This window comes from Siniperca chuatsi, linkage group LG15, assembly GCF_020085105.1.
Source record: "Siniperca chuatsi isolate FFG_IHB_CAS linkage group LG15, ASM2008510v1, whole genome shotgun sequence".
Taxonomy (NCBI): domain Eukaryota; kingdom Metazoa; phylum Chordata; class Actinopteri; order Centrarchiformes; family Sinipercidae; genus Siniperca; species Siniperca chuatsi.
The window spans coordinates 11,835,077-11,859,557 of record NC_058056.1 but is presented as its reverse complement, the minus strand read 5'-3'; the positions used below and the strand labels follow the sequence as shown (position 1 = coordinate 11,859,557).

Below are 24,481 nucleotides of genomic sequence, written 5' to 3'. Positions count from 1 at the left end.
GGAATATGGGAACTAAACTGGGAAAAGCCATGCGGAATCTAATATTTTGGGCCACATTTAAAAGTGGAAATACATCTCAATTTGTTTTGCCGATATAAAGACACAGATCAGAATTGAAAGGCTTTTTCCTCTCACTGGTGCTAGTAGTGCCTCACCACAGGCACCAGGCCTCTTCTGCTGACCCAGTTGACTCCAAATCCCAAGTCCACCACAGGCTCAGCTATGGTAGCTAAAATTCTGAACTGGGTATTCAGGGAGGTACAGTATGTAGTGAAAAACTTGCCATGGTCCAACCACCCCAACACCTCATTTCACTTTTTATTTTTTTATAAATTGCACAGTTCATCTGTGTCTGTTATTAGATGCTGTGTGAACTGTAAACCCGCTTATCCTGGGTCTTCAAATGGCATACAGTTGAAAATAAGTCTACAGTAGGTTGTCTTTGGTAAATCTCACTTGTGCTTTTTGAAAAGCGAAAAGTGACTTAATTCCAAACAAGACAACGTACAGTGAATCATAATAGGTGACTATAGGTGATTCTGTGTAGAGACAATCCAGCTAATACAGACAATCCACTTTTAGTGATCCAATCACATCATGTAAAGTCAGACTTCTTATAACTTAAGAATAAAACCACAATTTACATTAAAAATAATTTATTTTCAGGGTGTTTTTTAAAAAAAAATATTGTAAAAACGGACACATTCAATACAAACATGTTTTTAAAAACTTGCTACAGCAATATTTCAGAAGAGCAGAGCATTTTCTCAGTAGTGAGGGAGAACGCTCCCTCTACACTTTGTTGTTTAAACCAGACAAATCCCTTGAGGGATTTTGATAAACAAGCAAAATCAGTCTCAGAGACACTGCAAGGCCTCTGCTCTTTCCAGGGACTTTCAATGGACCTGTTAAAGACAGAGAAGAATTTAACAATATCAACAGCAAAATTCAATGCTATCACTTGTCTGCATTTTCTTTTCAACTGACCATGAATGTCTGGTAAACTGGAGTTCAGTGTGTCAACTGCACCAACACAGTTCTCTGACAACCTAAGAAGAGAAACAGAAATGAGTTCATGGACACACTAGCGCCTACATGCACACAGTGGACAACACACATGCAACACTAACTTTATACTACAAAATATCATGCAACTCAAGCTGAGGGGCTTTTGTCCACCAATGGGATGTTTTAACGCTTTGAGTGCAACTACTAATTTTCATTAATCTACATTCTACAGAAATTATCAAGATGGAAATTGTTAAGTATTGAGTGAAATGAAGGACCATTATTGGTTTTATTTGAGCAAGAGTTGCATCACAACCATTTCTGATTGTTTTGTACGGCTTATTTTGCTCGGAATAACTACAGATAGCATAATTTTGTACTTCAATGTTTTTGATATGTTTTGGATGACTTGCATAACTTGATGTTTTGCACAGAAAAAAACAAAACAAAAATCTAACAAATGAGTGTTGGGGTTAGTTTTACCTTCTTGTGGCGATCTTTAGGCTTTTAGAATCCTCTCCTCTGCGATTTTTTTCTTTTATAAAAACCAGCCAGCATGACTTTGCATCAAGTAAGATCCCTGCAAGCTTGATTTGAAATACTGTTGAAATTCAGTTATTTCAAGTGGCTGAAGATACATTGCTCTCGAGAGCTTGAATAGATACACTAACTAAAGGTTAATGACAATACATGTTCAAGCACTTTATCATTCTCAAGTCAAACATGTATTTGGCAGCACATTACCTCAAGGAATGATCAGCTTTATTTGTTTTTTTTTTGAAGGTGACATTACAAGCGTCATTTAGATAAGTTTTGAAAACAGACGAAGAGGATAAGCTTGTCAAAACACTGTTTTTGGTTGTTTTTTTTCAGGCTGATGTGTATACATACAACTTATTCAGCGTTGAGAAACCACTGAGGACCACTTTCACAAACTGAAGGCATTCCTTTGGTACAACAAAGGCAAAATACCATGTTTAGATTGATTAAAAAGAAACTAGAAACTTTATTGAAACACGCACTGCAGAAAAACATTTTGGGATATATTTAGTATCCTATTTAGCCAAAAGGTACACAAGCATTATGCATTTTGGAGACGGCACGGCTTAAAGCATACACAGTTGTCCTAAAGGTTATGTACAAAATATTAAGTCGGCTGCAGCCTTTCTTACACACAGTAAGGATTGTTAATCCTTCAAGCTTTACAAGAATTAGTCGATCATCAGCGATTATTTTGCAAGTAATAAAACGACAGATCATAATATACCAATTGGAAAGGGTGGCAAAAATAGAAGCATTTTGCTTTGTCAAATGGATTTCAATAGTATTTTAGGAGATTCTATGACTTTACACAAGAGTAGATTTGTATTGTAGTATAAACAAATATATGGGACTTTTGTTTTTAAATCAAAACAGCTCAGGGTGTTTGAGTTTGCAACTAAATCTATTCTAGTTATAGTAAAGTTACACTGAGGCATTATGAATAATTTTTGTCCAGTCATGAAGGACTTTTAAAATGCAGCCTACGTGAGAAGAGTTTATCGCCACAATCACATTTTGCTCAGGAACAATTAACTGAAACGATAACCATCAAATATCACTCTTGTTCCTTTGTTAGGTTTATGTCACTAGGACCTCAACTGCCAACTACGCAACTGAAACAAACATTAAATGGAAACAGGTAAACAATGAAAAACTTTGTGTTCATGTCTCTCCTCCGGCACTATCATACAACAAAACGTCTGAGTTTAAAAAAAACTAAATAAAACAAACCATAAAAAAGAGAAAAAAAGAGGAGCAAACGAGAGGGAAATTACTTTTGAAAAGTTCAGAGAGTTACAATCTGAGACATTGCCATAGCAACTCTCTACCAGTAGCTGTTCAGTATCTTCCATATGGATGCTCTCTATACGATCCCTTTGACTGCCTGGACATTGGGGCTTTGCCTCCAGCCCCGGAGTTGGACCATGAGTTGTCCCAATCATCTTGAGCTACAAGGACAGAAAAGAGAAAAAGAAACAAAACATCAGTTCTCAATGAGGCAGACAAGACATCCAATAAGTGCTCCACAAGGGTCCTCAGGCAGTGTGTGTGCTACATGGCAAGACAAAAAGTCATTTATAACCTTACCATAAGGCTCATATGATGTTTCCTGCGCCTCCCCGTGTCCGTAGTCATAATATTCAGTATCCCTGAGGGAAGTAAAGTAGTGTTAATTCAGTACTCCTCCACTTTTAAATAAATAGTCAGATTAAATGGGCAGACAGTCACCCAAATTAATTTTGACTTACGCAGGTGCAGATTGCTGACTATAATAACTATCATATCCCTCATAGGCAGGCTCTGCATAGGATTCTTCATATTGAGGCTAGAAAAAAACAACAACCCAAAAAACAGAATATTTAGGCAACGTCAAGTGAGTCACAACTACTGTGATAGTAGGTTCCCACACTACACCCAACAAGAGATCACTACCGCTTATAAATAGACAATTCATGTGAAATGGAGGAAAAAAAAAAACAAACACAGGATTTAAGCTACTTACATAGTCCTCATAGGCATCAGCTTTGGGCTGTGACGCTGAAGGAAGACCCTGGTGTTGCTGGTGAGACATGGCTGAAGAGGGGAGCATCCTTGGAGCCCCTGCTGCAGGTGGTCTAGAGCGGGGAGCCGAGCCTCCTCTACTAGGAGTAGAAGGTGGTCCGCCCCTACCAGACGGTGCACCCCTAGGAGCGTTGCCCCGTCCTAGTCCTCCACGTGGAGCTCCACCACGCATTGCTCCTCGAGGGCCCCCACGTGGCATTCCCCGCCCCCTGTAGAAAGTTAGCCAGGGCGTAAAATGTGACCAACCAAACTGAGAACAAATGGCAAAACAAGAGACTAAAGCGTAATAATACATGGCTCCAGTGAGAAGGTGTCACTGTGGCTTGGTGGTAGAGTGGTTTGATCCCAGCTTCCCCCAGCCCACATGTCAAAGTGTCCTTGGGCAAGACACTGAACCACAAATTGTTCCCGAGGGCTGTGCCTCCGGTGTGTGAATTATTAGTTTCTTTGGACTGATGAGCAGTTAGCATCTGCCATCAGTGTATGAATGGGGTGAATGTGAAATGTAGTGTGTGAAGCACTTTGCTTTGTGGTCAGAAGACTAGAAAGGCGCTATACAAGTACAGTCCATTTGCCATTTATATAGTTAACATGCCAATGCAGTGTGTTGTGTTATCAATCAGGCTCCTACCTTGGTCCTCCAGCACCAGGTGGCCCACCTCTGCCCCTTCCTAGGTGACCACCTCGCCCCCTGCCTGAACCATCCTGAGATCCATTCAGGAAGTGGGGATCCATGTACGGGTCATGCTCACCAGGTTCCTACAGAAGAGACAAAATACGTCAATGATGAATGGCATTCCCCTGGGGTATGCCAGAGAAGAAATAGCTTGCACATCTGGAATGCAATGGTCAAGTTTGAGTGTACAAAATGTTTCTGTAAATGGGTTATAAAAAAGGTTGCCTTGGACACATACTGGGATAAGGAACTTCTTGACCTCCTCCATGGCATGAGCCATGCGCAAATAGGCTTCTGGTATGGGTGCCATCACCTCGATGAACACATGCAGCTCCATGGACAGGTGAGCATATTTTGCCTCACCGCCCTTTCTCAGCTCTTCCTCCTGATGAACATATTGAATACAAATGATAATTAACACATTATATTAACATAAAACATCAGCCACATGAATAATACAAGGTAAGATCCTTTGAACAGTGCAGCAAGGAAAACTTCTACACATACCTTATTTTTGTCCCTCATGGAACCTTTACCCAGAACTGAAATCTTTGCACCAGTCTCTTCCTGGAGTCTCTTGATTGTGCTGCCCTGAGGTCCCAAAAGCTTACCAACAAAGTTGACCTGTAGGAAATATTTTAGTAAAAATTGAAGCACTATATTACCTTTTGTTACCATTACAGAAGAGAAGCAGATTGCAGGTAAATATGACGACAGGCTCTACAGTACAATGCTCTAATATGAAATCAGGTTATAGCAGTCACATTCAGCACAAAATTTCCTTTCTTGGCTCCACAGTAGTTGCTACAGCCCCCTCTTCACAAACTGCATTTTTAGACTACTGCAAAACTGTTCATGCAGAAACAAGTTTAGTAGGCCACTGGGCGCATGACTTGTCTAATTCTGGGACAGCAAAGCAGGCGGAAGAGGGGATGCATCTATCAGATACACAGGATTAGTCGGACATGTACCACACAGTTGTATGTTTTTAAACCCAGTGTGAAAAAAGAAAACAGCATTAATAATAATACTAGTAATAAGATAATACTAGTAGTAGTAATAATAATAATAATAATAATAATAATAATAATTATTATTATTATTATTATAATAACAATAATAGGTGATTTTTTAAGTCCCACTGGGAACATTTAAGAGTCACTAAACAGCTTCCTCAGCTGGCTGATCCAAGCTCCCTGGGGACAACAGACAGCAGCCCACCCATGAGTAAAAGAAGAAAGGAAATACTCACCCTGGGGTACTGCTTGGTAGGAATGAGTACTCGCTCTTTGAGTTTGAGGTTCTTGGTAGCAAATAGATCCAGATATGTTTCCTTCTCTGGCTCTTTCTTGGTTTCGCCTTTCTGGATCCTCTCAATCTCTGCAGGCAAGAAAAGGGTTTTTAAGCATTCACAGATGCAATGACCAACCAGCTATACAGAGAAATGTATTCGCAATGTTAGCCAGTTGATCTTGTAGCAGCCTGCAATACACTCAAAACAAAGACTCTATATATTCTAATGCTTTTAAATGAATATCAAGGTTTTGGGTCAATACCAATATCAGATGAAATATAATACACAGTCCTATAATAAATGAACGTGCCTTGCAAAAATGAATGAGTCGCTGAGGCGAATTTAAGCTATTCAACAAACTCTAGTATTAACGTCTGGTTAAACAAAAACTGATTCTTGCATACATACAATATTTATACATCGACTACTCGTTAACCAGATACATTTTCATCCGAGAGGGACTGACCCACGGCGCTAACAGCCACGTGTTTCATGCACCATTGTTCAGGCCTCTGTCGGCCGCTATACTGTAGACTCGTCCAAGAAAGAGACTAGGCCTCACGCCACGCTACCGTTAGCTAGTCTGTGTTAGCCTCGATAAACTAGTTAACGTGCAATCCCCTTAACGTTACCTGCAGAAATAAGTTTCATAGCGTGCGTGAACGATGAATCCAAGCTGTCTTTTTCAGCCAGTAGCTCTGGGAGGTATTTAGTGTCTTCCATTTTGATTTTCTTCTGTACTGGGCTTGACTCTATGGCGGACTCAGATTTGCTCTTATTAGCATCCACTTGGCTCATAATGCACTAGTACGACCAGATTAACGAACGAAGCCTTGCTAGGTTCGTTATCTTCGCCTTAAATAAAACGGTGGCTAAGTATATAACAGCAGTTTCCAACTACTGCGCGATAAACGGACAAGTTGCAAAGCCCCGGTATTTTTTCCCGTTGCAAGTCGTCTCACTCTCTTCAATGGACAAAGGAGAAATGGCGCAGCTGCATTTGAGTGCGGTGGGACGAAGAAATACGGGAGGCGACAATGACGTCACCACCAGAGCGCACCAAGGTAGAGACAAAATCCTGAAGAGCCTCTTTGCGCCGCTTATTTTTTTCCCAGTGGCGGGATTACGTGGTCACTTTGTCAAGATACCATGCTATAGTGGTAGCAGCAAGCTCAAATTGTTCAGTCATGTTGTATAAATTCATATTATCAGGCATTAATACAATTTTAACAAAGGCAGGCACACAGAGAGCAGGATAGTTCTGGATATGACCTCCTGATGTACCCATTGACTGTACCATCCAGACAGAGGCCAGAGGTCATGAAAAAGAAAAACTGAAACAATCGCATGTTTTTCCCAAATGTCCACCAGTATCCCACTGGTATATAATAGGACAGAGTTACTACTTCTGTGCCTAACTGTTTACTTTCTGCATTAAACATGTCTTTACCTCATGCATCTGCCACACAGTGCAACCCTGTGGGGCCAAGCATGTTTGCAGGGAAAGACAAGCAGGGGCGTGATCTCATTATGCCATTGGCATACCACTGCAACCTATTGTAATGGGTCCAACGCCCCCTCCACAAAGGAAGTGTACACCCTAGCTCATCATGGTTCTTATCCCCAAAACAAACGATAGAAGGTGAATCCTCTATCAGTCCTGAATACTGTTAGTAGCCTAATACTTTATTTATATTACTTTGAGGATAAGGTGTCTCTGGGTTATGCTGTGGCTTCATACAAACTGTTTCAACTGGTAACAGTTTTGCAACTTGTATGTACTTGTAAGTTACAGAATTAACATATTTTAATAAAGCTGCAACAATTATTATTGCACTGCCTCTTCTTTTTGAATTAGTTGATCATTTGTTGATCATTTTTTATGTCAAAATAATTAAATGTCCTTCTTGTCTTAACACAGCTCAATGGTTTTCCTTCAAATTGTCTACTTACTCAGCTGAACAGCCAATGAACCCAGTTATTTATCTTTACAATAATATGAAACAAAGAAAAGCAAGATGATCTCACATTTGAGAGGGTGTAACCAGCAAGTGTTTGTTTTCTGTCTGTTTCTGTCAATCAACTTATCAATAAACCTACTCACGTTGTGGAAACACTAGAGTTTATAAGCAAATAGATACTGGCATTCAGCCAATATGCTACAAAACAAAACGTCCTGCTATTCTTCCATGTTGACTCATTGGAAGCATTCTTTCTTTTAAGATTACATATTCCCCAAATTTCAATCCTTTGAACAGGCATAGACACACACCATGAAGTCCACAATGTATCTTTAGCTTTAGTGCTCTAAAAAATGTAGAAATCAACATGTATAAATACTGGATGTCCTAACTGGATGTCTGTGTGTTGAACAACTTAAATCAACCATAGTGTTATTAACAATAATGCATACTCTACATTTACTAAAAGGCTTGTATATATGTGAGCAGGTTTAAACAATTCAAAAAGAAGAGTCAATGTATGATGGTAAGAGTCATGGTTATTTTTTGTTTATGATGTTTGCCGTGTAAATCTAAATTTGGAGCTCCCGTTTACTGCTTTGTCCTCCACAAAGACCACACATCCACAAAATATTCAAAAGTGAGATTTTACTTTGAAGTACCAGTAATCATTTAATCAATCCCAAAGCAGAAAAAAATAAACATGTGTTGATTGACTTACAATGATTAATAAAAGGCATACAAATTTCAAATTTGTGATAAATAATAAGAATTTGCAAAAGCATTTCAAGTAAAACTGGGATAACAGATGTGTTAAAAAGTACACATTGTTCTAAATCAGTTTTACGTTTCAATAATGACTAAATAAATAGTTCTGTTATATCCGTGAAATGTATTTCCCTACATATCCTTGCCATTCTCAGAAGTCTTATTTATATTAAAGGTTTTGTGATTTCTGAAATAATGCAACTCATAAGATATCAATGTCATATCACTCATCTGTAATCTGTCAGAGAGCTCTTCCACTGTACTGTGTGCATCCATAATCACAAGAAATGCTTCACCCTACAAGTAGAAAACCAGATTTTACAAATCAATAATCAATGCATTAGATAAAAGGCCACTTAAATTAGCCATGTAGATATTCCAGTTCCAATGAACCAGGAGTGTGGTGCCTCTGGAGGTATCGTCAGATATCAATTATGGTAAATATCTCTGGTTTTTCTTTATCGTGGATCTGCATTGCGGAGTATGTGATGGCTTTCACCTCAGTTCCCTGGATTGACAACAAAGGACATAACACTTAGAATAAACACTCTACAATTATGGATGTTTTTATGATTTATTTTACAGAATTCTTCTAATAAGTGTCAATGATAAAAAAAATAGGGTAAAGCCTTCTGTATTTTTATTCCATAATTTTATTATATTCAGAATTAGATTCTGAACAATGTTACAGTGGTATTCTTAAGTGATACCTTCAAACAAGCTTCCTTTACTGGCTTACCTGTGGATGCTTTGCCAGAGAGAATTCTTCACCCCAACTTTAATAAACAAAAGAAAATTGACCATATGAGAGAGTAGCTTCAGGGAGATAAATGCAATAGTTGTCGGTTACATCCAGTGCCATCAGCAGTTTAGATAAATACACATAGTGTGCAACAGTATTCGAGTACAATGTGCATAATGTGCAAAGTATAGGGAATGGAGGAGATCAAGGAACTGTGATGGGTGACACATTGTCAGTATGTGTAGCGGGGTGCAAGTAGCAGACAGGAATGGTGGGGCTGTGAGAGGGGTCTTAGGTTATGAGGGTTATGGCCTGAGGAAAGAAGCTGTAGAAAAGTTTAGGTTTATAATCTGTGCAGGTCTGAAGTCCCAGCAGAAAAATACTGTTCCAGTTTGTCCTTATACCGTTGTTTGGCTAACTTTACTGCCTTTCTGAGTGCCTGCTTTGCACTTTTGTTAGCCACCCCGTCAGCACTCCTGTAGCCTTCTTCCTTCGTGTATCAAAGCATCCTGAGCTCAACAGAGAATCAGGGTTTATCATTATTAAAAAGGAGCGGATGATCCTGGTAGGAATGCAGGTGTCTTCACAGAAGGTGGCTGTGTCAGCGTCGTTATCCAGGCTGTCACTGGTGGTCATGAAGATGTCCCAATCTGTGGAGTCCATGCAGTCTCTCAGAGTCTCTATGGCCTCAGGGGACCATATTTTCACTGTTTTTGTTACTGGCTTAGATACTTTGAGTGAGTGATAAAGAGTTCCACAGTGGAGCGCGTGTGGATGCCTAATATGCATCCTTGATGGTACTATAGCAGTGAAGAGTGCACTATGTTCTAGTGAAAAGGTACCCAAACTTACCCAATGGAGCGGATCCTGAAGCGCATTCTGTCTATGTGCAAAACTTTGATCTCCTAGTGGACAGATGTAACATATAATTGTGTCAGGAGAATAACATAACAATTAATAAACATGATCTTTACATCAAACTAGAAATAATTATATATAAAATGTAAATTATGCACAGCAGTGCAAATTAACTCATTTAATAAGCAACATGTTATGATGTAAATCCCTTTCAGGACCACAGGGGTCTATAGGCTATCCCAGCATACAGTAGGCAAAGGGCAGGGAAACACCTGAGCAGGTCGCAAGTCCGTTGTAGGACAAGCCCTCATAGTCATATCTGTGGTGAGTTAACAGTTTCTAATCTATCTATGCTTGTTCTTGCTGCGACCACCATACCTCCCCTGCATGTTTTTTTAAACTACATGCAAAAAATCCAGCACTCCATAACGGACTACTGACCATGACATACTCACCCTGGGAACAAAGAAGAGGTCTGCACTAAACTTGTATAACCAGTCATCTAGGAAGTGGAAAAGAAGAGACTCCATGTCGTCACCTTGAGAAGGGAAGAAGTATGCATACAGTTTAGTTTCACTGATCTGGAACCAGCAGGACTGATGCAGGTATAGAAAAGGCTGATTGAGGATTGTGTTGAACAGACAGCGACAAACTGTCTGTGTTCTCACCCTCTGATTCCACATCAACAGTATCAAGCGGTTCCACTGTCTCTGTGTCCGTTATGTAGCCGAACATGCCCATGGCACACTGCTCGAAGGCTTCCTCCAGAGAGTCTCCCCAGGAGTGAATTCTTGGATGACAGAGCAGAAAATATGATAGTGATGACTACTGAATAACAGAGAAACACAAGATCTGACAAACACTAGTTAGATGATATCAAAACACACTCACTGTACATCTGCTGTATGATCCAGGTCTGTAATAGTAAAACACAAGGTGAGCCAGGGCATGCTGTCAGACCAACTTAGAAAAGCTGGGCAGATATGATAATACTGTTTTCAAAGGCTATGTATGGCATTGGTCACTTAATTTAGATACTGTTTCATGAACATTAGCTACAGTTAGCTGACGTTGGAGACGGTGAAAATAGTTTCTGTCACTGTTTTCACAAGTAAAACGAACAAGATAAGCCAGCTACATTATTTATCAGACTTACATTCATATTTCTTGTTGATTGGCGGGTATTTTGACTTGGTAGCTTTCTGCGCCTCTGTCAGGTCTAGCTGACGGTCGTCCATTGTAGCTGTGAGTTTGTTCAACGTTTTAAACGATGATCACATCAGATCTGTGTTACTACAGTGTGTGGTTACAACTGCTAACAAAATGGATCGTAGGAAGGTGTTCCGGATGCAGTGATGTTTCGCTGTAGCGACTTCCTGTCGGTTTTGGTGAGTGCTGATTGGCCAGTCTTGTTCCATGGAGTTGGCGCCATCGCAAGTAGTGATGGGAATTACGGCTCTTTGAAGGGAGCCGGATCTTATGGCTCCGTTCCTTTCATAGACTTTCCGAGAGCCGGCTCTTTCGGCTGCCAAATGGCTCTTCATTTAGTACCACTTCTGCTAGTCACTGCCTAAGTTACATTCTTATTTGTTGCAAGAAATAAATATGCAAGATTCTTCATCTGCAATACATTGAAATACTCTGTCATATTGATGGTTAAAAAGTGGAATATATCAAGAATAAGTATCCTAGTTGTATAACAAAAATAACGCCCTACTAATGAAACAGTATGGTTAATAAATAATCACACAATTCTATACAGACACATACAATATAGTTCATAATTTCTATGATATAATGTGAAACAAAAAATACTTCTGCTCTGATCGGCTCTCAGACGGGAGTCGGCTCCCATGGTTCACTTCGCGACCGACACATCACTAATCGCAAGCATCCGTGCTGCCTTAAGAGCGCTTTCCCAAAGAATTGCTACTCTTTGCCAGTATTAGCGGTTTAACTACGACGCAATGGCTGATAAAGACGGTAATGGTGTTCACTTTTCTGAATTACATGATTAAATGTGTGTGTATGTTGTCCAGAATGATAGAAACTACTAGTCAGGATGTACCGGTGGTTGTTGGCGCGCCAGGCAGCATCTTCTTTCATTGTCACACACCAGCCAAGCCAACTAGCTGTTAGCTAAGGTTAGCTGCTAGCAGGCTGGCTATACAGGGTTTTTAATTTACAAGTGCAGGTTAACTTTCTGTCCCACATGGAATGACGTATTGCTCAGGATCTTCCTCGCGGGCTGATTTAGGATTTTGTATTCATGTAGGTAACCATAGTAACGTGTGCTAACGCTATCTTAACTGCAAAATTAAACGTTAATTTAACAAGGAAATGGCTTGACTGGGTGATTTAGGGTAACGTTATAACTTTAACGTCACCCTAATATCCTCTGTTCAGTTCAAGCAACTTAGATGCTACAGGCTTTAGTTTTGACAGTCATTATGACATAGCTTTGTGTTGCTGGTGAATATTACTTTTGCAGCTGCATTTGATGATGCTGTGGAGGAGAGGGTGATCAATGAGGAGTACAAGATCTGGAAGAAGAACACCCCTTTCCTCTACGACCTGGTCATGACACACGCCCTGGAGTGGCCCAGCCTCACTGCCCAGTGGCTGCCTGATGTCACCAGGTGAGAGGAGGTCTGCTGCACCTTGACAAACACCACAACATGACACTAGAGAGCGACCAGATTTTTTAAAAAATTTTATGAATGAATAAATTATATATATTTTGATTCATCTCTCTCAGGCCGGAAGGGAAAGACTACAGCGTGCACAGGCTGGTCCTGGGGACACACACTTCTGATGAGCAGAATCACCTTGTAATTGCGAGCGTTCAGCTCCCAAATGATGATGCCCAGTTTGATGCCTCACACTACGACAGCGAGAAAGGAGGTGAGGGATGATATGTGCGTGGCAAGATTTGTTGTGTTAAAAACTAAAGTATACTATATGTTGTGCCTAGCTGCTTATAGCACAAAATAAATGTATTGATGGGTAAACTATGTTCTCTAATGAAAATGATATCAATTCATAGCCATTATTCATATACAATACGAAGTCAAATAGATTAAACAAACTAATTCACATTGTCGCAGCTAGGCTTGTGCGATATTATAATATTAACATTATTGTCATTCAGTGTATTCAAATTGTCACAAACAAGTTCTTATATTTGAATATTGTGGTTCACAGTTCTTCTCAGTGAATGAATAAAGTACAATTTTGCTGAAATCTTTAATGCTTCAGAAAATATAGGTACGTATTTTTGTTTTAGATTATATTTTAGTTAGTAAAATGCAATAAACCATACATGCATACAATTTACTATTTAACAGTCTTAGTAGAACAGAATTGTATTCGACACATGGTCATTTGCAAGAGCCATTTTATGTATCTGTTGTCCTTCATTCCAGAGTTTGGAGGCTTTGGGTCTGTAAGTGGGAAGATAGAGATTGAGATCAAGATCAACCATGAAGGAGAAGTGAACAGAGCCCGGTACATGCCTCAGAATCCTTGCATCATTGCCACCAAGACCCCCACCAGCGACGTGCTGGTCTTTGATTACACAAAGCACCCTTCCAAGCCTGGTAGGATTACAGCCAAAACACATTTTTCAGAGTTTTCAAAAACAAGTGTTGTTTCTGCACAAATTTTGTAACATTGATTTTATATATATTGAAGACCCCTCTGGAGAATGCACCCCAGATCTGCGTTTGAGAGGCCACCAGAAGGAGGGCTATGGCCTCTCCTGGAACCCAAACCTCAGCGGCTGCCTCCTCAGTGCTTCAGATGACCATGTAAGCAACCTGTCACAACTGACTGGAATTCTTCTTCCTAGTATTGTCTCTCTTCTTGTTTTACCCTGTTAGAATCTTGTGTTTTCCTGTGGCTCATGTTAACTTTTTAATCATCACTGTTGGATATTAAAATAATTATGAATTATTACAGATTAACCAGTTTATTACTGTTTTACTTAACTAGTCTTTCTGTTGTGTTGACCTATCTGTTGTTATTACTGCAAAGCATTTTGTAACTTTGTTTGGAATGTTGTATGTAAAACTTTTTTTTAAATATTGTTGTTGTTGATACATTTCCTCACCCATCTCTGCTCTCCTTTACAGACTATCTGCCTGTGGGACATCAGCACAGTGCCCAAGGAGGGAAAGATTGTGGATGCCAAGACCATCTTCACAGGACACACTGCTGTGGTGGAGGATGTTTCCTGGCACCTGCTCCACGAGTCACTCTTTGGATCTGTTGCCGATGACCAGAAACTCATGATGTGAGCAGCTCTTAAGTTGGTAACAAAATTTATTACCCACTGTGATGACTCACGAGAAAAAAATTTGTTGTTCTGTTTCAATTTTGTCTTTAACAATGATGCTTTTGTCTGTTTTGGCACAGCTGGGACACGCGGTCCAACAACACCTCCAAGCCCAGCCATGCAGTGGACGCCCACACCGCTGAGGTCAACTGCCTATCCTTCAATCCCTACAGCGAGTTCATCCTGGCCACTGGCTCTGCAGATAAGGTGGGTCCACTCATTCTCTGTAGAACTATTACACAGCATGTTGCTGTCCCCTGACGCAGGATCTGTTGAAACTGGCTGCTTTTATTTTTAGACTGTGGCACTTTGGGACCTGAGGAACCTGAAGCTGAAGCTGCACTCATTTGAGTCTCACAAGGACGAGATCTTTCAGGTAAGAAGTGAGTTCTTGAGTAAGAAGAAGTTTTTCATTTTGAATGTTAACGATTTGACATGAGTCTGGATTTTTTGGTTCCCTTGAAGCTGAATTAAAATTAATCTGGAACTGCTGTCAGAGAAACAAGTCTTAAGCCCAAACCTGTTCAGGCTTAATGACAGTTAGCCTGACCAAGATGTATTAAGGAGAACCTGTTACGTTATGTTACGTTACATTACATTACAAAAAGTATATTCAAACCACATAGGAACAAGAGCTAGATATCATCCAAAATTGGGAGTGAATTCCTTTTTTAACGAATAACTAAAAGCATGTTTAATGCTACAGTACAAGTGCTTAGAGATGTATTTTTTAAGAGACACAAGTAAGTGCTAGCAGCCCCATACATGAATGATTTTCAAATACAAATGGCTCCATTTCTTAAATTTATAATGAAGAGTTGATATAATTATGATTTTAGATGAGAACATGCAGGTTGTTGAGAAATCACTAAGATCTGTTGGTGTAATTATCACAATTAGATTTTCATAATGAAGAGTTACTTATACTTATTGTATGCATGATAAAATATACAACAAAATAAAAGTTTGTACACTAAAAGAGAACCAAGCCAAATGTAGTTTGAGAAACTGAGCAAAAAGACATAAACTCAACTAAAAGATTCTGACTGTTAAAAGACCAATGGAGCCAGGCATTTAATTTGACATTAAAATGGGATTTTGCCATTTGAACACTAAAACTTTAAATTAAATGATTAATTGCAGAGCCCACTTTGCTGAAAATTGTTAATGGAATTAAAGCTGCTTTTTATGATCTGATCTGGAGTTACATTGGGTTTTAAATGTCAGCAAACAAAGTCTAGCTTCAACTACAGATGGCCAATGGAATCATAAGAAGAAACAGAAGACTTTTAGTTAAAAATTCAGGCTGAAGGAGCGCTGCCAGTCATATACATGCATATACCTAGCTTCTGGCTGTATGACATCAAGCATGTTACAGTTGTTATCCATCTGAAACAGAGGAATATTCCCACAACAAACAACAGTCAGCCAACTGTTAGACCAGTTTTAGTCTTATTGTTTGTGGCTATTTGTAGTTTTATGTCGTTTTATGGCACTTTGCCGCAGAAATGTAACATCTGGCCCATCTCCACCCAACAGGTTCAGTGGTCTCCTCATAACGAAACCATCCTGGCCTCCAGCGGCACTGACAGGAGGCTCAACGTCTGGGACCTCAGCAAGATCGGAGAGGAACAGTCACCAGAGGATGCTGAGGATGGCCCTCCTGAGCTGCTGGTCAGTTGTGACAAAAACTGTGTGTGTGTGTGTGTGTGTCATTTTTGGAAAGTCAGGATATTTTGGCCGGTCCTCACAACTTCAAAGGGCTGTTTGATGGTTAAGGCTTGGTTTTAAGGGTTAGGTAAGTGTTAGGGTTAGGCATTTAGTTGTGACGGTAAGGGGCTAGGGAATGCATTATATTGTATATTTTAATTGAATGTAAAGTGCTGTAGTAATCCCTTCTGCTCTGTTTCTCTTTAGTTCATCCACGGCGGACACACAGCTAAGATCTCAGACTTCTCTTGGAACCCCAATGAGCCTTGGGTCATCTGTTCTGTATCAGAAGACAACATCATGCAAGTCTGGCAGATGGTAAGAGCTTTGTTTGTCAGAGGTTCATGAAATGATGTGGAATTATAAAGGACAGTAAATGTCAGACACATTTTGAAGTGCATTTATTAACATCGAACACCAGTTACAGTGAATATACGTTTGAATTGTTTCTTGTACAGGCTGAAAATATCTACAATGACGAGGACCCAGAAGGTGCTGCAGATTCAGAGGTCCAGGCATGAGTCCAGTCTCCACGTCTCTTCATTTGATCTGCTTGTTAAAAATGGATCCATTTTCCAGTGCTGGGTGCATAAGCAGTAATGTGTTTTTAAAATACATTTTGGGCAGCAGTGATCTTCTAGAAAATGAAAGAATAAAACGGTGCGTTATCATCATGTCGTGAAGTATTTAAATTAAGTCTGTATTGGTCAGATTTTTAGATCTTTTAGTTTTTCAAACTCCCAGAACTCAACTCTGGCTTGTGAAGCCATCACAGATGTGTCCAACATTCAGGTTTCCTTTTTTCGTCTTGATTAGTTGTGCTGAAAACATTTCTACAGAGATTAATTTTTATTAAAATTGTACATATTGTAGGGTTTTCTTGTATTTGCTTGATATTCATAGTATAAATTTTCCAGATTCCGTGTTGTGTCACTTGTATGTGTGTTTGTTTGTTTGTTTGTTTTTTTCTGTGCTGCCTCTGATCTTTTGTGTACTTAAATATATTCATAATAAAATATTTACAGTAAATCTGTTTGCTTTGTTTCTTTGCACAGCATTCCATGCAAGTAATTTCCTGTAAAATATGAATTAATAACTAAATTAGTCTAGAAGTAGAAGCAAATAAATACCAAGTTTGAATTCTGCTGCATAGTATATACGTTTTTTTTTTTTTTTTTAAATCTTTTTGACATTAAATGTAAATGCAATGCTGAGGTTTGGTCTGGTGTAGATACTCGGTTTAAGAATATCCGCTGGAAACAGAAAATTAGGGATCCTCTTCTGCAGTGGTTTCATTGGGTTCATCACAGCCTCTATAAAATAAGGTATTTGTAAATCGTAATTCTCACAATTTATTGTAAGTTAAACAGGAAAAGAGTAAACCTACCTCAGAAAGCTCAGCTCTTTTAAAAGGCCATCCTTATGAACCTCCAAGTCTTTCTTAGATTTTCTTTGAACCTCAAACTCCACTTGTAGTTCTCTCAGAGTCTCTTTTAATGTCTCCACAGTCTCCTGTGCAAAGTGGAGAAACGTCATAGTTGGTCTACTTTCACCAAACATCCTTTCCTTTCTCCAAACTTTCATGTCCTACCTGACTTCAGTTACTGTACCTTGTGTTGTGTGACGCTCTCCTCCCTCTGCCTCTCCATCAGAGTGATCCTCTGCTCCAGACAGGCTCTCTGCACCTCCAGTCTCTGTATGTCCTCTCTCAGGGGCCCCAGGCTGGCCCTCAGGTCCATGGCCTGGTCCCTGCTCTTTCTCAAGGCGTCCTCCCCAATCTGCCTTCTCTTCAGCAGGGCCATGAGCCGAGGCTCGTACCAGCCCTCCAGTGCCCTTACGCTGCCGCTAAGCCGCCGCTGCAGTCTGACAGAAGCCTGCCGGCACTGGCTGACGTCACTCATGGCCCTTGGCCTGCAGGGCTTAGCGGCCTGGTCCCTCAGGGAGTTTACTTGGTTCTGGTAGGCGTCCTGGAGCTGGGACAACTCCTGGGTCAGACTTTGGATGTGGGCCTTGAGCTCCTCCTATGGATGGAAATTGAAACAAAAAAACATACACAACACTCTGGAGCAAAGCTACTGTAAACCAAGTTTTTGCAGAAACACGTAAACTGGAGACATTTGTTCATCAAGATTTCATTTGAAATTTATTGAAGTCCATAGTAATTAAACAAACAATTAGGCTGAAGCTACAGCTTACTGTGCCGACCCTTTTTACAATACACAACCTATTTGATGCCAGACTTTACCAACATGCCATTCTGGTCATACATTTTTTTACATGTATAAAATGGCACATTCTTCTCAAGTCATACTGACTTTCTCTCATTGAAAACATCTTTTGGATACCTACTGTACGCGTAGTCATTTATTTATTTTTATTTCACACATGATTTGTGCTGTTTCAAGAGCTATTGACTTTTAGAGCCTTTTAAAATAATAATAATTTAATAAATAGAGAGTTTTTTGGTTCTTGATAGTTTTGTTTTACCATTCTTGTGGGTCTCTATTAAAGTATGGAAATTATATTTGTATTTGTTCTATATATATTTCCCCATACTTCTACACAGTACGTAATGTATATGACTATTATAGGTGAACAATATAAGGTGTGTAATTATGCTTGATTACATTTTATACAGTATTCTAATAGAGACAAGTGGCTTTAACATAATTTATATGTGGTTTCCAACATATTATCATCTGTTATCACTCCCAGACAATGTACAAAGTTTGCTTTGTAGATTTCATAGTGATGATGATAATTTGTCACTGTGCCTCAAATTTAGCATTGGGAACACAATGACCTGTTATAACCTGCCACAGTAAATCAATCCTCCAGGTGTCATGAATCCAGCGGTTCCTACCTGTGTAACAGCGGACTCAGCCACCTCGTACTTGTGTGCAGCCAGTGTCACCTGGCTCTGGATGCAGTCTCTGGCTGTGGCAAACAGTTTCCTCTTCACCTGTTGCACTTCCTCGTAAACAGCAATATAATCCAGCTGAGCCAGAGTGAGCAGCCTCTGCGTCTCCACCAGCTTCCCTCTCAGGTGCTCCACAACTCGCAGCATGGGTTCCTGCAGACGGAGGAGCTCTTGTATCAGCTCGTTCCTCTGCATCTCCAGGTGGGACACTTGCTGGATGCAGTGGTCGAAAAGCTGCCCCAAGCTGTCCATGAGCGCCTGATCCGTTTGTATTATGGGATGTGTTGTACACTCATTTGTCTCTGTTTCAGAGTCAGTATGGCTGCTGTCTGTGATATCCTCAACAAATCTAATGTGTGAGTCCTCAGTAGATGCCATGTCTTTCCTATTCTCTGCTGATGTTTGATTGTCAATGGTCTTCTGAGAGGCAAACTAGAAAGGAAAAGGAGAGAACGGTCATTAATCAAATGAGCCACAGCAATAAATGATGAGATTGTGGTTTTAAAATCCCTCTTATCTGCTCATTCCTTTTAGGTTGTTTTGCATAAGAAAGCAATTTAATGTAAATGTAATCATGTTTAAAATACTGATAGCTGCAAACCTTAAAAACATCCAAAGATGGCACACAAGAGGGGCCTTAAAAACCTACGGTTCATTGTCAAAATCAGTAACAATTCATATTAACTTATATTTCCACTTACTTTGTTTGGAGGTGACAGTCCAGACAGCTGTGAAGACAATTTTCGTTTGACTTTAAGGACAGCTCTGCAGTGTATCTGTCTCTAGGAAAACAGAGGCACACTTTGTATTTATTAATAACACTGGAGGCACGGGGGAAACTCTATCTAAGACTCTCTCATACCCCCACATGGGATCACAAACTGTGTCAGTGCTGAGAGCAGACTGGCCTACATGCTCTGGATGCATCAGCTAACACATGTCTGGACCAGCCTGGGTGCCAGAGAGAGCTATATTTATGCCGTTTTACAGCCTGTTTTTTATGTGTTTTGTATTATTGAGCAATACCTTACCTCAACTTTCTACCTGAAAACATTTTGCCTCAGACTGCTGTACAGGCAGAGGAGGCAACATTAGCAGGCCCATGCAGGCTTTTCTTTGAATATCTTTTTTGAGCTCAGCTGCCCATAAAGTTTGCATGGTTCATATACAGTATTTGTTTGTGGTGTTTTGCATATTGCCTATCCTCACACACAAATGGAGACAAACATACACCACACACTGGGATATGCAAGGAAGAAGAAGGGAGATGTGAGCATCTTTAAAGAATGTATTTTATAATATCCCATATTCCACATAAAAACCCCACTAAAATACAGTAAAAGAGTATTCAAACAGGGAAGTTAATTGATTGGCACTGAATTGCCACTGTATGTTTATCCAGAGTGCCTTTAAGATAACATGAGTGCATCATCTGTGTCCATGGCAACATTGTGTCATTGTCAACCATTTAACCATTTATCATATTTTGCTATGTGAAAATCTCTACGCTGTCCAAAGAAAACCATGTATCTCCAAATGTGGTGATTTTGATTTTTTCAGACAAACTGAAGGATTCTTTTATGGGTCAATAAAGTTCTAATACGTCTTCAATTAAATGCACAATTTAAAAACCTATTGGATAATGTGAAAAATGCATTGTTGCAAAGCTGAAAACAGGCCTGTCAGGACAGCAACTTGCCCTGTGTATTTTGTATGGTTTTGCACCGATTTGTTGTTCTGCATAAATAAATAAAAACAGGCAAACAAACAAAAAGGAATATGTATATTTTTAAAAAGAAAAGCAAAAAATGAACTGTAGGCTTAATACAGATCATTATCAAAGAATATGTTTGAGATTGTGTTTTAACATTTAACATTCAAAGTGGTATTTAAATGCAGAATGTAATGCAATTTATGCAGCAGTTAATACCCGGATGTGCATATCCAGAAAAAAACAGGTTGGAAATAGAAAAACATGTCTTTGCATAGAAAAAGCTGGAAATGCAAACTAAGCGTGAGAAAAGTCCTCATCGCCCTCACTTGCTCTGTGTCACTTGTTGTTCCGCTGTCTCGCCACTAGATGTCCTCACAGCACTGACCGCAGCCTCTCACTCTCACCTGAGGGCGCCCAGCCTTCTCCAGGTGGGAGCTGCAGGTCGACGGCGACGCGACTTCTCTTCATTTCCCCTATTTGGTCCACAGCACCGCCCGCAGACGAACGGCACCGACAGTGGAGCAGTCAGTCTATAGCTGCCATCCAACAAACGGACTTGAGCACGCGGGTACAAAAACAAATCCACACTCCAGCCGCTTCCTGAAGTGCTTTTCACGGAAATGGTTCACCTGAAGTTTTCCTTCGGACGGTGAAAGTTTGGAGTTGGAGTGGAAGGACGCAGCAGGGAGACGCTTCAAATGGAGAGAGGGTGAATCAACCCATCTGGATCAGAAAAGTTCAACAAGGTATGATTAACAGTTGCTTTTCTTAGTCGTTGTATAAGTTGTAACAGAAAAGTACAGTTGTGTCTTTTGTCAATTCCTACTTATAAAGCCTCCTAAACTGTTCTTTCGCGTGATAAATAATGAAAAATATTGTTTCGTATTCTTTCCAAAAGTTCAAATTAAAGTAAAACACCAGGATCGGCTGAATCAACTTTTAAGGATGTATAGAAAGTACATTTTTAGGTGAAGCTGTTGCATCATGTTGTCTGATTGGTCTACAACAGTTGCTGTAATGTTAAAAAAAAAAAAAAAAAAAAGAAAGATCAGGCTTTAAAATAAAGAACATTGTCGAAACCAGTGTAAAGTGTAATCAGATAAAGTGAGGTGCAAGTGGAGTTCCAAGTTGAGGTATAGGCATGCACTGAAAACTAGGTGTGGGAGATTTGTTTATCTTGGCCTTGAGGGATCCTAAGCAGAGGTAATTTAAGACCTATAGTGCTTCTCTCATCTATGGAGCTTATGACAATGAAAACTATTGTGTTTTTTCCGTCACCGTCTCAGCAGCAAATGACTGCTTGACAGCATGACGCTCTGACACTTGGTTTCATTTATGGCAGTCAATGACAGTCTGTGTGCAGTTCATAATGTTCTTCTATAGATCCACTGCTTGTTGATTAACCTGACAGAGATAACAGGACCACCTCGGGACCTCTTAGCGGTCTCCCCCTCTCTGTTTGTCCGCTGCCTCTCCTAGACTTTGGACTGGAAGTGAGCTCCAAATCCAAACTTTTCTGAAAACTCTGCAGCACTTCAGTGATCAAACGTTGGCAGATGTTTTATTTTTCAGCTCCATGGCTTCAAGTTTACCTCTTGTACCCTCTGGAAGGTGAGGCGAAGACAGAGCCATTTGTTTAGAAAGGGTGTGTCGCATACTGGTGCTCCTTCCTCGCCAGCCTGCCATGCCAGGGCTTGTACCCATGGAGATCACAGGTGTGTTATGTAAGCGCTAGAGATACAGCAGAGCCTGGTGTAAGGCAGACATCAAGGCAGAGACGGGATGATAACGCAGAGGCAGTCAGACATGAGGGATAGAACAGGGTAAGGAATTCACTGGAAAGAAAGACTGAACCTGCATTCTGTATTCGGGATATGGTGCACTTGATTAATGTGTTCACTCGTGCCGCCTAAGTGACGAAGCTGCCAGCTCAGTGGAGGAAAGGGGAGGGCAACAGGAACAACAATTGGTGTTGTAACAGACAAAGACACATGATTATGTGTGTGTGTGTGTGTGTCATGCAGGCCTGCAGTGAGAGGAAACTCCTTCCTGATGAGTAGGACACAGTGTGCTGTTAATCAGAAGGATTAGCTGATCAGTAACTCATCAGTGAGTCCTCATCAACACTTCCGAAAGATTAAATCAATAGCTGTTAGTGGCATTAAGGCATGATGGAGTTTGTGTGTGCGTACAAACAAGCCCGTTTCAGATTTTTCTACTTCACTTGCATCCTTTCTTTTCTTGTCTTTCTGAAAGTTCACATAAGTTCTGGTCCAAACTGAGGACTCTTTCTTTTTTTTATTCCCACACTACATTTTTCTTTGACTGCCGTCCACTCAGGCGACTGTCAGACTGAGTGAACCTTAGATTGAAAGGATTTCAAAGCAGCTACAGAGTTTTGTTTTGACTGGGGCAGAGCAGAGACACTGAGATGCCAGGATGTATTTTTAAACCCCGAGGGTCCAGCTGTGTTTGCCTTCGCTGCGAGCTGGTCACTGCTGCTGCACAACACTTTCTTTTTCACCCCTGACTGACCTGTCAGTTCAGGGGTCTTAAGCTCCACAGAGGCTGCAGTCCAGACTGAGCCCCCTGGCAACCCCTGGAAGCAAAGCAAACAACACACTTTACAGAGCTCTGCCACTGTCTCTCCTGGCTGCCATCTCTTATACTACCAGAGAAAAGTTTTTCTGTCCTTGTTTTGGAAAGAAGCAAAGAAGTAAACAATGGAAACTAAGATTATAGGGATTCAAACAGTAACATTGTAGGAGCTGACCACATTTTACTGTCATTTATTTCAAAATGTAATTAAAGACCAAAATCGACAATTGGACCAAAATTTGTTTGTACTTTTATATCACATTCCGGGCAAGTGCACTTCTTATGCATTGTTGACAACTACAGTATGTCAGCAGCTCAGAATATTAGAGCTGAAACGATTTGTCAATTAATCGATTAGTCGACAGAAAATGAATCTGCAATTATTTTGATAATCAGTTACTCGTTTAAGTCTTTTTCAAGCAAAAATGCCAAGCATGACCTACTTTCAGTTTCATGATTTTTGGGCTTCTTTGTCTTATGTGATAGAAAACAGAATATCTTTGGGTTTTGGACTGATGGTCACATAAAACACGGAATTTGAAGAGGCTCCCTTGGACTATGGGGAATTATAATGGGTATTTTTCACTATTTTCTGACATGTTATTGACAGTGATGAACTGATTGATTAAGAAAAATATTTGCAGATTAATCGTTAATGAAAATGATTTTTAGTTGCAGCCTTACATAAGAACATTTTAGGTACTGCGGCTTGACTTCACATTATATTTTAACACACGTATCAATGTAGACAAAAATGAACCAAAATGTGGTTCTACGCTCGGATCACTTACCAGGAAATTGCAATTCTCACAAACGTTCGTCAAAATATATCAACAATTCCAAATATATTTAGAAAATTGTCATCTGTATGTGTAAATATGTTTTTTCATACTTTCCCCACATATTCTGTAAAAGAAAAACATGTCCTGTTTCCACAGATAAATATTTGTGACTCTTCTCTAAAAAGAATACACAGTGACCAATAATCTCAGCCAGTGCACACAACCACATGTTATAATGTTATCTCAAAATGACTCTCATGCGCCAGCCATTATCCTTTTTTTTTTTTATGGTTCTGTCTCCTAGGCCACTGTACTGTATGAGGGATGTGTGGCAGGGAGGGAGGGAGGGGTGAAAGGGAGAATAGGAGAACAAGAGGAGGGGATGTGTGGGGGGGTGAAAGCAGATTTGGAGTGAAGAGTTCCTCAGTCGGTAATTATCAATCTCTCAGGAATGCAGCTGCTGCTCTTACCAGACAAGCTGCTGCATGGCTACAGCGGCCTCGCAGCACG

The 24,481-nt window shown here is 40.1% G+C and overlaps 5 protein-coding genes across 10 annotated transcripts in view; 2 read left to right on the top strand and 3 right to left on the bottom strand.

Annotated features, from left to right (window-relative positions):
* Nucleotides 1-639: 639 nt before the first annotated feature.
* Nucleotides 640-6,584, bottom strand: khdrbs1a (KH domain containing, RNA binding, signal transduction associated 1a). Of its 2 annotated transcripts, XR_006380804.1 has the most exons (11): nt 6,215-6,584; nt 5,541-5,668; nt 4,796-4,912; nt 4,527-4,673; nt 4,244-4,371; nt 3,554-3,821; nt 3,300-3,376; nt 3,139-3,200; nt 2,826-2,999; nt 988-1,049; nt 640-905 (listed from the first exon to the last, which is right to left on the bottom strand). XR_006380804.1 is itself a non-coding variant. In XM_044223980.1 (9 exons), the coding sequence occupies exons 1-9, from the start codon at nt 6,378-6,380 to the stop codon at nt 2,890-2,892; spliced, it is 1,203 nt and encodes a 400-aa protein (XP_044079915.1). In that variant the 5' UTR covers nt 6,381-6,584; the 3' UTR covers nt 1,754-2,889. The 2 variants fall into 2 exon arrangements, 1 of the variants encoding a protein (XP_044079915.1); XM_044223980.1 differs by lacking the exons at nt 640-905; nt 988-1,049 and having other exon boundaries at nt 1,754-2,999.
* A 1,592-nt stretch (nt 6,585-8,176) lies between these two features.
* Nucleotides 8,177-11,279, bottom strand: zbtb8os (zinc finger and BTB domain containing 8 opposite strand). Its single transcript, XM_044165493.1, has 7 exons — nt 11,068-11,279; nt 10,803-10,827; nt 10,580-10,701; nt 10,367-10,449; nt 9,906-9,958; nt 9,051-9,087; nt 8,177-8,819 (listed from the first exon to the last, which is right to left on the bottom strand). The coding sequence occupies exons 1-7, from the start codon at nt 11,147-11,149 to the stop codon at nt 8,733-8,735; spliced, it is 489 nt and encodes a 162-aa protein (XP_044021428.1). The 5' UTR covers nt 11,150-11,279; the 3' UTR covers nt 8,177-8,732.
* Nucleotides 11,280-11,736: 457 nt separating this feature from the next.
* LOC122889002 (histone-binding protein RBBP4) lies at nt 11,737-16,986 on the top strand. 2 transcript variants are annotated; one of them, XM_044223978.1, is made up of 12 exons: nt 11,737-11,894; nt 12,403-12,550; nt 12,670-12,815; nt 13,170-13,178; nt 13,337-13,510; nt 13,605-13,720; nt 14,045-14,205; nt 14,328-14,454; nt 14,546-14,623; nt 15,787-15,921; nt 16,165-16,275; nt 16,416-16,986. In XM_044223978.1, exons 1-12 carry the CDS (start codon nt 11,879-11,881, stop codon nt 16,476-16,478), a joined length of 1,284 nt encoding a protein of 427 aa, XP_044079913.1. In that variant the 5' UTR covers nt 11,737-11,878; the 3' UTR covers nt 16,479-16,986. The 2 variants fall into 2 exon arrangements, with proteins under 2 accessions (XP_044079913.1, XP_044079914.1); XM_044223979.1 differs by lacking the exon at nt 13,170-13,178.
* Nucleotides 16,987-17,117: 131 nt separating this feature from the next.
* On the bottom strand, nt 17,118-23,251 carry LOC122862226 (syncoilin-like). The gene is made up of 7 exons (XM_044167574.1): nt 23,220-23,251; nt 20,996-21,053; nt 19,579-19,659; nt 18,821-19,309; nt 17,568-17,978; nt 17,345-17,469; nt 17,118-17,270 (listed from the first exon to the last, which is right to left on the bottom strand). The coding sequence occupies exons 1-7, from the start codon at nt 23,249-23,251 to the stop codon at nt 17,225-17,227; spliced, it is 1,242 nt and encodes a 413-aa protein (XP_044023509.1). The 3' UTR covers nt 17,118-17,224.
* Nucleotides 20,817-24,481, top strand: part of LOC122888998 (uncharacterized protein KIAA1522 homolog) — a 29,873-nt gene continuing 26,208 nt past the window's right edge. For 2 of the 4 annotated variants that reach the window (XM_044223971.1, XM_044223968.1), the window contains exon 1: nt 20,817-21,337. The gene's annotated coding sequence lies outside the window, so the exon portion shown is untranslated. The other 2 variants (XM_044223974.1, XM_044223969.1) reach the window with 2 other exon arrangements.

Bases quoted from the DNA above. Each gene is read 5' to 3' on its own strand.
- LOC122889002 (XM_044223978.1), top strand. The intron at 12,551-12,669 runs GTGAGAGGAGGT...CATCTCTCTCAG, and splicing joins TGGCTGCCTGATGTCACCAG to GCCGGAAGGGAAAGACTACA. The intron at 14,455-14,545 runs GTGGGTCCACTC...TTTTATTTTTAG, and splicing joins CCACTGGCTCTGCAGATAAG to ACTGTGGCACTTTGGGACCT.
- zbtb8os (XM_044165493.1), bottom strand. From the start codon at position 11,149: ATGGACGACCGTCAGCTAGACCTGACAGAGGCGCAGAAAGCTACCAAG. The intron at 10,828-11,067 runs GTAAGTCTGATA...TTACTATTACAG, and splicing joins AATCAACAAGAAATATGAAT to ACCTGGATCATACAGCAGAT. The intron at 9,959-10,366 runs GTGAGTATGTCA...TCTGTCCACTAG, and splicing joins ACCTCTTCTTTGTTCCCAGG to GAGATCAAAGTTTTGCACAT.
- LOC122862226 (XM_044167574.1), bottom strand. From the start codon at position 23,251: ATGGCAGCCAGGAGAGACAGTGGCAGAGCTCT. The intron at 17,979-18,820 runs GTAGGAACCGCT...TTCCATCCATAG, and splicing joins CTGAGTCCGCTGTTACACAG to GAGGAGCTCAAGGCCCACAT. The intron at 17,470-17,567 runs GTACAGTAACTG...CACTTTGCACAG, and splicing joins AGAGCGTCACACAACACAAG to GAGACTGTGGAGACATTAAA.
- khdrbs1a (XM_044223980.1), bottom strand. From the start codon at position 6,380: ATGAGCCAAGTGGATGCTAATAAGAGCAAATCTGAGTCCGCCATAGAG. The intron at 5,669-6,214 runs GTAACGTTAAGG...TCTTGCCTGCAG, and splicing joins TATGAAACTTATTTCTGCAG to AGATTGAGAGGATCCAGAAA. The intron at 4,674-4,795 runs GTATGTGTAGAA...TATGTTCATCAG, and splicing joins CCATGAGGGACAAAAATAAG to GAGGAAGAGCTGAGAAAGGG.